Below are 12991 nucleotides of genomic sequence, written 5' to 3'. Positions count from 1 at the left end.
GGTGGGTTGTTTGGAAGATTAAAGTGAACGATACGTTACGTAGAGTTAGTTGTTCAGATATTCATCAAGATTTTTTTGGGTAATCTGTGGGTGGAAAGTAAATGAAATTTTGGAGAACTGAGAAAGGTTCTTTTAAAAAAAAGCAACCAAAATTTTGTTAAGTTTGCACATCCAACATGGTGAGGTAGTGAATGGTAATGGAATGTACTGGAATGTGGAGATGAATTGCTATATAAACATGCTGGTCATAGTGGTTTCATTCTCTCCTTCATACAGCTTTGCTCAAATCTGTCTTAAAATATCCGGTATACACAAATATGCTTAGGTCAAAGTTTGACAAGCCATCATTGGCAGCTTTAAGCATTCCGATCATGCTACTGAAAAAAAAACCCGAAATAAATAAATTCGTTCAAAACTTTTCATTCACCGGCATATAATCCGCTTTCCCTGCTGGGGTTAGAATGTGAACAGATCGACGGGCGCTGTGCGAATATGAAGAATCCCAAAATGAGCAATGGAACCGGTGATGGGCAAATTGGATGGAAAAAGCCAGAAAGCAAAGCCATCGACACCGGCCAAGCAGCCGTTGTGATATGATTGCAAAATGGAACTTTTGAATTAGATCCCCGGATAAGGGAAGGTTTTTGATTATCGTTTTTCAGTAAGGTGAACCATCGGTCCAACCGGTCCAACGATGTGGAGGAAACGCCCACGATTTAGGTCTTCTAGGTTCTGTTCGGGGCAGCCGCTCGGAGGCTCGCTTGGAGGTGGTGAAGTAAAATTATTATATTTATCAAAACCACGATTTATGCTAATAGGATTTCGACCGAAAGCTCGTGGTGCTGGTGGTCGGTGTGTAAAGGCACACGCTTAAAAACAACCCACCTCTTAATGGGGAACTTTCGATAAGACGGGCGTTCGCATACATATTTATGTTGGGTACATGTGCATCCATTTCCCGATGGTCCTATGGTCCTTCATGCTGTTCCTAAACGGGGGTAGTAGCGTTGGTTTTATGGAGTGCTTAAAGAAGTGTGTATACTGCTCTCCGAATTCATCGGTGTAAGGGTCCTCATCTAGCCAATGACTGCAACCCGGATATCGAGATAGAGGGCCGTTATCCACTCCGGCTTCGTGTGGTACATTTCCTTTCGATTTCATTTTCGGCAGTGAAAGTGTGCTTAAGCGAAAGGAAAACGCTCGTTGACGCTTATTCGTGCCAATCGATTTCGACAGTTTGTCTTAGCAGAAGGGTCCGTTACCGTATTGACTGCAGGGAGCGGATTAGGATTACTTCCGGTAATCATGTTTTCGCTTCGTCCCGATTTCCCGTCCCTTTTTTGCATGGCGGACACCATAAATGTCCGATCAAGAAGGACAACCGAACAAAACGGATCATCGATTTTCAATTTCAACACGCGCTTGGTAGTGGTGTGGAGTGGCTCCAATCACTTGATCCTTTTACAGCTTTTTTCTTCTTCTCCCATTTACCTCCGATATGCGTGGTTGATGGGAAAGTTTTCGATTCCATTTTTTGCCCCCCAGAATTGCCAGAATGATGGAAGGTGATGAAAATTTTAGAATTTCCAATTTCAACAGCTTCGTGTCTGCCTTTTTTACATTGCCGGTACGATCTTCGCTTTCTGGCAACTCCAGGCCGTTCGGGACACGCACGGAATTGGAGCTGGTGGTTCGCAGAAGCGGTGCGAATCGGTTGACCGTGGGTCGTGCCTTTCGAGCAGGGAGCTCCGGATGTAGATTAGCAGCCTCGAATGTTGCTATATTTCCGGGGTGTTTCGGAGGTTCTCCTCGGCTGCTGCTAACGATCGGCCAGCCACCAAATCGTGCGGAGCTTGTTGTACTGGTTTTGCAAAATATCCCCTTCACCCAAGCGCCCGCCCAGGGTCGAAAGGTTGCGTTTGCCGTTCCGGGGAGTGGTAAAAATTGGATTACTGCCCAGACTTTTACCCTAATTTTCTGTGGGGTGACTTGATTTTATTACCACCTAGCGTAGCGGCGTTAGTCTCTGCCGCAACTTTTCTTCTGCTGTGCGCCCGCTGGGACGTAGGGGAAATCTTTGGAGCTGAACTTTACGACTCAACTCAACACGAGCGTGTCCAAGCAGGACTGGGGAGCAGGCGGGGGAAAAAAGGTTTACGGGACTGGATAGAATTCCGGGACACACGATCGTGTTGCAAGTGTATGCGTGCTGTACGGTGTTGTAAATTTCCGGCAGCGGAAGTTATCAACGGTTGTAACGGTTTGTTTTACGCTTCTACCGAGCCAGTCGGGATGTGTTGGGACTTTGTTTGCGCAAGAAATTTGTTCCATAAATATCGAATGGCCATTTGGGTTTCGTCACCAGCCAGGCGGCAAGGGTTTTGGCGAGCTGAAGCCATTTGTCAATTTCACCTGTTCGAGATTGGGTTGGTTTTGCTGTTTGCAGTAACAAAAATTGCGTTTTGACTGGTTTTGCGCCATGTTTTGGACTTTAATTTGCTTTGCTAATCCAATTTTGATTCGTTCCATCACGCGGCGAGCCCTTCGGCATTTGGCGAGTGAGAGAAAGAGAAAGAAAAAGAAACATTCGACAAATTGATTTACCCCTCCTAGCTCGCTTCGTTTTTCCTTTCGTCCCTTCGTTTCGGATTTATGTGCGGCAATTAAGGAAAAGCGACGAAACTGAAAACCCATAAAATGGTCGAACCTCATCTGCATACTGTGGAAGCGCTCCAGCACCATCAGCGGCCGGCATCCTAATCCAAGCAATTATCCTGTCCACGACGATCGGGGGTGGCGGAATTCACGACGGCACTGGCGAGTGAGCAGCACCAGTTTACGGTCGTCCAGTAAACATTCGTCGTAGGCCGGCAAACAGTTTGTGGCCATTTAGGTGAATACGAAATTGGGGAATCGACAAATCAATTTATTATTCCAGACAGGTCCGTCCCGGTGGCAGGGCGAAGGAAGGAAAATCGGGCAAAATAAATCAAAGCTGCTGCTGTAACAGGGTGTGTTTGTGTGTCCCGGGATGCACCATGAAATAAATATCCACTGACCTGATTAACTTTAACGCGGCGGGTTAACGCGACTTGTTAAATTAGTCGGAAAACATTCTGAAACCGACTGCCGGAAAGTGGCAAAAGGGGGAAAAAGCGCCACCAATAGCGTTGTCCGTTTTTTTTTCGACCTGCATAATCCACGCTGTAGTATTGCTGCAATCCTTGTTAAGCTTGTAATCACAACGTATCCGGAATGTCAGTTTTAATTGCAAAAATAATCTCCCATCAGTGTGGCCTGAAGCGAGAGCCTGTGCGTAACCGTCCTTCGCAGCCATGCAACCATGTTGGTTAGAAATTACATGCAGTCCGAGCTGGTTCGGTCAATAGTCATCTTTCCGCTTGAATTCCGTAACGGGAATGGCACGATTAAAGGCCGACCAGGCGTCTCTCCATCAATTATGATACCGCACAACTGCTGGTGGGTGAATCGGCCCGAGGGGATGTGTTGGAAGACGGGGAGCCGGATACGACGGGGGTCTATTTCGAGCGGAATAAACCACCGAATGCTATACACCTGATACGCTCATCAATGTCCCTCCGACTTGTGGCCCCTGTTTGCCTGTTGAACCAGCCACGTGGTAGGTTATGACTGGAGAGTGAGTGCAACCATGCTCTAAATTATACATATCTAATAACGAATAATTGATTCGTATGAAAAATGCACCACTTCCACTCTTGGCATCGTTCACATCACACACTCTTCTCCGCGGTTCATTGAAATTTAGTTACCAATTTCCGCTTCCCATTCCCGATGCCGTCAAGCCCATGTGTCCAGTGGATGTGTTTGTGTTGGACATGCTGCTAAACATCAGCTCTATAAATAAACGCAACGCCATGGACTAGCTCTGATCGGAACTGACAGTTGCGGTTTATTTATTCGTTCGCCAGCGCCAGCCAGCGAGCAAATTCGGGCACCGCCGAGCCTATGTCGAGCTTTCGGCGCGAGGAAATGTGTGCATGGTATTGTGGTTTCGGGGCAGTTGTGTGTGTGTGTGTGGTTTGAAACGAAATTAGAATCAATGTTTGGACAGATTATATTACAGTGTGCTAAACAAACTGCACGGGCGCTTCACAGCGATAAAAAAAATCGTTTCGCTGACCCTCGTTACATGTGCGGCGAGCGTTTATTTGCGTCATTTTTACGGAATGTTTTGAAAACATGCATATTTGTGAGGCCAAATTTGATAAAGGATTGGCTCGCAACAACATAAAAATACGCAAACAAACAAACAAACCTGAACCGTTATCCAACGAGCGCGCGCGCGCGCCTGCGTTTGGGGGTTATGGCTAGGCTCGGCCGCGTGGAAAATTTGAAACATCACGACGGCAGCAGACCCCAAGGGCAAGAAGGCGTACATAAATCATGATGCCCATTTTGGCGTAACTGTTTTCCGTTCTCTGCATAACGATGAAGTTCCCGCTCCCGCTCGCAAGGACTAAGGTTCTTAGGCCTGAGGACCCTTTCGAGTGGGGCGGCCGGTTGTACGTCCGCTTGGTGAGGTGCGAAACCTCCGTACCCAAAACGGATGAGTTCCATATTTTAACGATCAGGTCAGACCAAACCTAGCGAGCATTAATATGCCACCGTGTCGGCGTGTCTGGAAAGGCAATAAATTCACCTGAACGCAGGGATGGCTGCAGAAGGAGCACGGTGCGAGGCAAAATTTCACCACCAACATGCCCCATGCACCCGTGTATTCGAACGATAATTTCCTTGTATTAAGACTACAAAGCAGTGGCCCTTCGGTCTCGGGCGGCTGTTTATGGTGTTGGTCAGCTGGCCCCGGTGGTCGATTAATCTTCGATCAACACAAGCCATTTAGAATCGGAACGATGATATATTTGCCCTGGTTTTCTGGGGCCGAGTATCCATTTTCCAGAGAGAGAGCGAGTTGCTTTCACGGGCTGCCAAACATATCAACGCGTCAAGAATAAATCATAACCTTCGGCTTGGGTCGATCTAATTATCGTGTGCATACCACATGAGCTTTCGTTTACGTTTGTTCGGAGTTCATTCTTCGGATCTACCTGTTAGCGTGCATAACTAAATTACATAAAACTTATGCAAAGTGCAAATAATACGTTATTTATGCTGTTTGCAGTGTTAACGAAGTCACAGCATTGAAATCGAAAGGGTAAGCATCAGACCCGTAAAAATAATCGTTGGGAAATCTGTTACTCTCACATTTCCATCCAAACGGCGTGAAACAACTTCCAAACAATGAAGACTTCACTGCCCACAGACATCCATTCCAAGAACGAGGGCGTACCGAACTTGATTCATTCTTCTTTCCCAGCACACACAAACGTTCAACACATAGACGACTTTTTCTCTCTTTACATTGTGGCAAAACCCCACTTCAAAGGGTCTCGTTATAATAACTTCTAGCTTTTGGTCGTATCAAAAACTAATTTCATTGTTTGGTTGATTAACTAAGGCGGCTATCCTCCGAGCCGCTTCGCCCGACTTTTCGGCAGTTGGGTGGCCTGCTGCCTTCGTGGGGCGTGAGTGTTTCGTGACTTTCGGCAAACAGCCTAATCCAACCTCTTCGGCAAGTAAACATCCATCCGTCCATAGATCCATCCGGCCGGTTTCATTCATTTCTCGCCACGGACCGACTCGGATCTATCCTTTTGCCACTGCAGGAGAAGACGAGGGGATGACAGCAAAGGGAAGGATTGTGGAAAGAATTTAAACACAAACAACATCTCGTAGCCGAGAAGCAAGCTTTTGTAGAATGCAGCATTCACAGAGAGACACGGTTAAAGAGCTTTGCTTAAAGTGTGTTGCCCAACGGGGAAAAGGCACGCCACGATACGCCGATGGTCAAGGACTGGCTCAAGGAAGTCTCGTGGCTGAGGATGAGCGAACGGTTGGACGTTTAATAATTTCATTACTATTGTTATTATCCTTCCTTATTTTAATCATCGTTTCATTATTGCTGTGGTGTCTGGGATACTCGGTCTGTGTTCGATGGGTTTCACTGGTATCACCGCAGGCGGTAAATAACATTGTGGAGATAAAATAAAAAATCCGGCACTCCACCGTGGGTGGTTAACTTTTGTTCCACTGGGAATGTCCGGAAACCCGTCCGATTTAGGATCGTGCCGACTTCAGGGGCTCAGAAGCTTCACTTGTGCGCTGGGCAACACAAAAAGGGGTTATGGCGGTGAATCCCGGACCCGGTTACTATTGACTGTAACTGACAGCCCGTCTAGATGCCTGGGGATTGGAATCACGTCCATCGAGTGTATACTTAACGCCACCGTAAGCCACACCTTCATAAGAGCAATCTGCAGACAATGGGCTAGGTGGCAGTGTGTGACTCCACACTGTCCCAAGAGCACTTTATTTCGAGCCATGCCGAGCGAAAGCCCGGAGAAAGACGAGCTGACTGTGGATGATGTCTTTCGCTTGTTGGTTGTTGTGATAATCACAGAAACATTACTCGGCATACACGTTTGAACGCTCTTTTCCCTGCCTTCGGGAGCGGACAAACGTTGTTATTCTAGCGGCAACTGTTTGACATTTACACAAGCACCTGTATGAAAATTTAATAACCAGCATTCATAATCCCAAAAGGTTTTCATCTGACCGGTTGACATTAAACGAAAAAAATAAGAAAAAGAAAGCAAAATCAAATTACCCTTCTAACCCTAAACCGTATATATAGCTCACAGTAACCGAGCAAAAAAACCCTTCACGTGCGGTATTAAATGTATATATAAAACGAGTTTGGGTATTTCTGGGTCGAAGGTTACACCGTAATGGCAAATACGAAGCAATGAAAAAAACGGGACCCCAACATCGTTTTCACCAAAGGGAAAAAGGCTACCTCTGCCGACTGACCGCTTCATTTTCCATGACCTATCGTCATTGGTACGGGCCCCTCTGCATCCTGGATGAAGCTCAGCCCCACGTAGGCGTTTAGGGATTTCGCCAAAGTTTCTGATCCACGTTTTTGGATCGCTCGCGCCCGACACAAATACGGGTTTTTTACGCTTTCGCTCGAATATCTTAATCAAATAATTCTCCGGAATCCTTGAATGTTGATGAGGGCCGGTCGAGATAACAACAACAGCAACAACAACAACAACAAAGAATAAAAAAGTGCTCCCGCCGCAACACCAGGTGCACCGGCCTCACAGTAGATGCTGACGGGAAGGAAGAAGATCATTAATAACAAAAACCGGGCAGAGTAGAAAAAACGAACCGAATTCCTTTCACCAGTTCTCACGACATGGCTCCATTCTTTGGGCACGGGGTTTTTTTTCGGGGGGTAGGGAAACGCAAGCAATACCTTCAATTTCCGGACCGTCCACCGTCAACATTTGGTGGTAGACTCGAAAAACGGACACCTTTTTCGATGGATCCACATGCAGCGCACTCATGACCCTGCGTTCGTGGGGAAATTGACCGTTCGGCGAGACTGGCGGCACTGGCGGCGCTTATCTAAACATTCCCAGGCAGGCAAATGTTCACCCGGCACTGACCAACAAGCGCCAAGTTCCGAGCATGGCCGATGATCGTCATCATTCAGGTTTGGTTTGCTCTAAAATGGATGATGTGTGTTTTCATCGGACCGTGTTGTTGATTCGTTTCGGCTTTGTGTATGTGTGTGTGTGTTCTAAAAAAGAATGCTTTACCGTGAAATATCTGATAATTTCGTTTCGGAGCTACAAGAGGTCCGAGGCTTGATCTCCGACCTTTGTTATTGTTATTCTTCAACGCGCTGTTCGACAGGCGCGGTATTTTTGGGGCGCAGGACCACAGGCCCGGTCAGACCAGGGACAGCTAGTACGTGTGATTGCTGCTGACCGGAACGCGAAGCGGGGTGCAATTCGTTTGCTCGTGTGTATGTGCATTGTTTTTAGTTGCCGTAAAATTGGTAGCGTTGCCATATTTATTCGGTTCGCTGGCCGGTTGGTGCAATCGATTCGCAAGTCCAGGCCTGCGAGTGCCGCTGACAGGCACGGGAACTGATGAGTTCGACAGCGGCGTCCAGGGCCGGAGTGATGGCACCGGGCAACAGGCACAGGCAGCGGCAACGTTTGCCCGTGGCATGAAGTTTTCATTTCACCGTTGTTCCGGCGCACGAATGTTTGTCAAATAAAAGCAAAAGGCGAAGCACGGCCCAGTGCAAAACCCGGTGGACGCTCATTGTGTTCCTGACAGGATATGAAGCAGGCCGCTTCCCGTACCAGTTGTTGCACAAAGCGTAGAGTGTTGGTGTACATACATAGGGAAAGCATTTTTTTCTCGTCTATATCCTTTGCTTTGGTATTTTTAATGTTTGGCTACAGTTATTCATCGTTGCAGAGCAGAATTGTTGAGAATTCTTATTACAAACGGCTGGAACGATCGTTTGGTTGTTGGTCGATTTCCGGAATTTGGGCTGTAGCACTTTATGGACGTTGTTGAACGTTGATTTCTGAGGCACAAACAAAAAAATCATCAAACGGAAAGTAATTTACAGATGGGGTTGGTAACTAATAAAGTGAGGCGTTGTGTGTATACGCGAACGTACGATGAAAGCACAAGAAATAGCTTGCTTTCTTATCAAGTGGATAGGAAATTGTGAAAATGAATTCTGTTTAAAAGCATCTGATTGAAGCACACAACTTCCACCACCTCCACCATCCCTGTGGCGATGCTGCGATAAGCAGTTTACGAGCAGTTTAAGAAAACGATAAAATGAAACTAATAATCCTGTGACAAACTGTGGGACTGCTGTGTTGGGTTGGGGCGGCCCTTACCGTAAAGCATTCTTTTTAATGTACCATCCCTAATTTCGGTCTGTTTGTGTTTTCCTCACCGGCAACAGTAGTAGTAGCAGCAGCAGCAGCAGCAGCAGCAGGAACAACATAAGCAGCGTCTTGAACGTTTCAAAAGCCATCGAGTTTAAACCGTTAAGCCGAATGGTCTCTTAAGCCCCCGAGCAATAAATCAGTTTTTTCTCTCCGTTTAGCTCCCGGGGCCCGGAGAACCTTCGCATAAAGGCGGCCAGAGAAGACGGCCAGATCTGCCATCTTTCAAAGCCATTTCTTCGCCGGGTTTTTTTGCTCTCTCGCACAGGCTTTTGCTGCTGGGCTTTGTCAATTTTTCGCATTTTCTAAAACCACCAGCAGCAGCAGCGCAAGCGGTACGGTAAACAGTTGGGAAGAGTGAAACTGAAATCCTTTCCACGCTGCCGAGCATCATCGACAGTTTGGTGGATGAGTTGGAGTTTAGAACGAAGAATGGCGAATGGAAGGTAAAACAAGACGTACACGTATTTTGGTTTACTCGCCTCGAAACACTGTTCGGTTTGAAGCTATTTGCAACAGTTTCACAACTCCCCCGGGAAAGCTACAACATGAGCAACGGAAGAAGCAAACATGCTGTCTTTTACTCCATTCTGTGACAATGGAAGCGATTCCGTCTTTTGGAGCTTTCAGCCCTTTCCAACCAATTCGAATACCTTTCAGCTTCTGTCAACGGTTCGTTGCGGCGCGGTGGTTGCCATATATACAATCTACTGGATATACTCGAGCACTTGCTCGAATCATTTTGAGAGACTTTAAGGTCTCATACTCTTCATTTCCCTTACTCGACGAGGGCTTCCGTGTTCCGTCTGCTGGATGAATCGAACAATGCTGGAATCGAAACATTTGCTTGCCGGCCCGGGGTGGGCCAACCGAGTTTTGATTTTAGTTTTGCTGCTCCCGGTTGCCCTCGGGAAATAATTTCATTTTTCACCTCCCCATACCCGTGAGTGTGCACGATGAAAGAACCAAAGTGGAGATCTGGGACTGATCGACCCAGAAGTGATGACCCAAATTTTGCCAGAATTTCACTCCAAATTCCCCTGCGGAAGTCGATCAAATCGAGGTGGAGAAATGAAAGCGCAACCTAAGCAAACTGACGGGGAAAAAATCTAGAATGCGAAAGTCGCCCAATGAGGCGACGGGAATTGGGCAAGAAAAAACAACTTCAAATAAAAACTATCTCACATCAGGACGGTTTGAAATGAAAGCTTGACTAGAGTTGGGTCACGCTGATTGTTTGGTAACCAGCAAGGCAAATTTGAGCGTCCCAGCACTATACCATGTGACCGCAGAGAAGGAAATGTGATTGTATTGGATAAAAAATGGAATTGCTTGGAGGGATGTGGGAGCTTTTTTTAGTCATTGTGCGATGTTTGCCGGACAGAAAAAGAAATTGGTATACAAAAACGTTTTGCCCAATAGACGTTTCTGACTGAAAAAGCTTCAGTAAATGAAAGGATCCAAATCTGGAAATGAGATTTTATCGGCAGCAACTAGCAAAACCTACTAATCTTGGAATAACCTCAGAAAATTCATTCCGTTGTATTTCATTGAAATAATTTAATTTCCCAATTTAATTTGAACACAACAACCAAACCAATATCTGTTGTGTTTGAATGAGTTCTATTCAGGTGTAAATAACTAATGAAAATCATTTGATATGTATTTCAGGGTAAGCTTTCCACTGGAACGTCATACTCATCCCGGACTAGAATAGGATCCCTTTTCGGCACCGTCGGCAGACCGCTGGCGTCGACTGTGCAGCTCGATAGCCTCCTCGAGTGTGTTGGGCAGCGTGACGCCGGTCGTTTCGGGAAACTCCAGTATCAAAATGCCCGACAGGACGGCCACCGAGCCGAACAGCACCATCGGCAGTGGTGCCCAGAGGGTCTGAAGCAGCGGCATCTGGGGGGCCAGCATGGACCCGAACCGGCCCACCATCGAGCAGAAGGAAATGAAGCTCTGGCGCAGGTTGGTGGGGAAGATTTCCGCCGTGTAGATGTAGAGCGTGGAGAAGGACAGCGAGATGGCCATTTTGCTCATTAAAAACAGGCTCACATTCAGCCAGGTGATGTCTGAAATCGGAAACCGTTCGATGAGTGGTGCGCGAATAGACTCGGCACAGGACTGAGGACGGGGGATGTGTTTGTTGGGATGGGACGGACGGGATGAGCATTTCAACGCCCTCTGCCTACCTTTGAGAGCTGTCAGCGCCAGCAGGCAGAACAGGCCGGACAGTAGCAGCGAGCCGCATTGCGTTTTCCGGCGGCCGAATCGATTCAGTATGAAATTGATAGCCAACGATGGGGGTATCTCGGCCAGCGTGATGAAGATAAAATTACTGTACTTGTCCCCGGCCAGCGTGACCGAGTTGAGTGTGAGCCCGTAGTACACCATGGCGTTGGTGAACCAGCAGAAGGCACAGTTGGCGATCCGCAGCAGCAATCGCCGGTGCTGGCAGGTTTCGCCGACCAGCTGGAGAAAGGTTTTGCGCTTCCCACCGTCAGCCGCCTGCTCGGCGTCGAGCTTGGCCCGCTGCTGCAGGTAAAACTCGTCCAGCGTGCTGTTGGGCAGTGGAGGACGGCCGTTCGCTTTGGCCACCCGTTGCAGGATGTTTACCACATCCGATTGCCGATCCTTGGTGAGCAGCCATCGGACGCTTTCGACCGTGGTGTAAAGCAGCGGAATCGACAGTACGCCCGGCACGAACAGCACGATCGAAAGCGTCCGCCAGTCGCGGAACGTCATCGCCAGCAATCCGAGTACGGCTTCGGCCAGCGCATACGCGACCAGTATGACGCTCTTCACAATGACACGCAACCTCGGCTCGACGAGCTCGAGGCTGAGGATGAACGCGGTCGTGTAGCTGGTGGAGCCAAACATTGCCTCGACAAACTCGAGCGTGATGAAGGCACCGTAGCTGGCGGCAAAGGAGCGTATGATCGCGAGTACCGCTCCGACCCCAACGCACAGCAGCAGCGTCCAGCGGCGCCCGAATCGATCGGAAATGATGCCCGACATGGCGAGCGACACAAACTGGCCGATGCTGTGCACGGTGCCGACGAGCGTTACCTTCCAGAGGTTCTCTTCGCACGTTAGATTGAACTGGAATGAAATTGCAAACAAAAAACACGTATCAGTTCATCTGATAGTTATGGAGAGTCAATTGGTATTTGCGCGTATTTCCTCACGTCGTTCACGATAGTCCTTTCGGTGGGATCGGCGTACACGAACTCTGAGCACCGTTCGATGGCACTTTGATTGAAGCGAGCAGCATCGCACCCGAAATCCTCACTTGCCGGTATCACGTGATAGCGGTCACATTTCGCGGGCAGCTCTGGCTTCCCGTGAAACGGCACCGCGTCCCGTAGCCAGTCTGGCGTGTACAGCGCCGTAGTGGATGCATTTTCACACGCGGGAATGTGGCAGCTGTGAAGAATTGAAGTTTATGGCGGAGTTACGGATGCTGCCTGGACGACCCTTGAAAGTGCCCCCATTTCTTACCGATAGTGCAAGTCGCCGGCGGTAAAGACGTAGCAAAGGTTCGAAAAAGCGGTAAAGATGACGGGCAGCAGCAGCAGCGTGCACTGCCACAGCTGAAACGGTCCGAAGTGACCCACTTCCTCGAGCAAATCGTCCAGCTCGACGCGGTCCGGCGCCGATGCCGGTGACTTTGACATCGTGCGCGGCTACTGCTCGGCTCACGGCACAGGCTAGAACTAATCGGGCAATCGGGCGCACCAGATACGCAGCCGCCAACACAAAACTAGCCGAGAAACACCTGATAAATCTTCGCCCGATGTCGTACGATGTACACGCGGTCACGCAGACATCCAAGACGGCTCGCGGCCGCATGGTTTACTATTCCGCGTGTCGTTGACTTATCAGCTATTGTTGTTGTTATGATCGTGTCAATGCGCCGACGCACAACAACACACCACGCTGATGCTGATCGCCGTCAACCTTCACCAACACTCGCACACACAAACATGGCACGCACATGTGTGCAGCTGCTTCCGCTTAGCTATCGAAAACGCGCTCGTGGATGGATGGTCTCTGTAAGCCTGGTGAGAATACCTTGTAGAAGGAAGGTATTCCCTCTAACGCGTCGACACAATGTT

The 12991-nt window shown here is 48.3% G+C and overlaps 1 protein-coding gene across 1 annotated transcript; it reads right to left on the bottom strand.

The window, feature by feature from the left end:
- Nucleotides 1–10476: 10476 nt before the first annotated feature.
- On the bottom strand, nt 10477–12775 carry LOC120951971 (organic cation transporter protein-like). The gene is made up of 4 exons (XM_040371003.2): nt 12375–12775; nt 12062–12299; nt 11066–11975; nt 10477–10945 (listed from the first exon to the last, which is right to left on the bottom strand). Exons 1-4 carry the CDS (start codon nt 12548–12550, stop codon nt 10569–10571), a joined length of 1701 nt encoding a protein of 566 aa, XP_040226937.2. The 5' UTR covers nt 12551–12775; the 3' UTR covers nt 10477–10568.
- Nucleotides 12776–12991: the final 216 nt, after the last annotated feature.

Source organism: Anopheles coluzzii, chromosome 2 (assembly GCF_943734685.1).
Source record: "Anopheles coluzzii chromosome 2, AcolN3, whole genome shotgun sequence".
Classification (NCBI taxonomy): domain Eukaryota; kingdom Metazoa; phylum Arthropoda; class Insecta; order Diptera; family Culicidae; genus Anopheles; species Anopheles coluzzii.
The sequence above is the reverse complement of the archived record's forward strand: the minus strand, read 5'-3'. Positions and strand labels throughout refer to the sequence as shown.

Coding starts and splice junctions, on each gene's coding strand:
- LOC120951971 (XM_040371003.2), bottom strand. CDS start 12,550: ATGTCAAAGTCACCGGCATCGGCGCCGGACCGCGTCGAGCTGGACGAT. Junction 12,300..12,374: donor GCCGGCGACTTGCACTATCG/GTAAGAAATGGG, acceptor AATTCTTCACAG/CTGCCACATTCCCGCGTGTG. Junction 10,946..11,065: donor GGCGCTGACAGCTCTCAAAG/GTAGGCAGAGGG, acceptor TTCCGATTTCAG/ACATCACCTGGCTGAATGTG.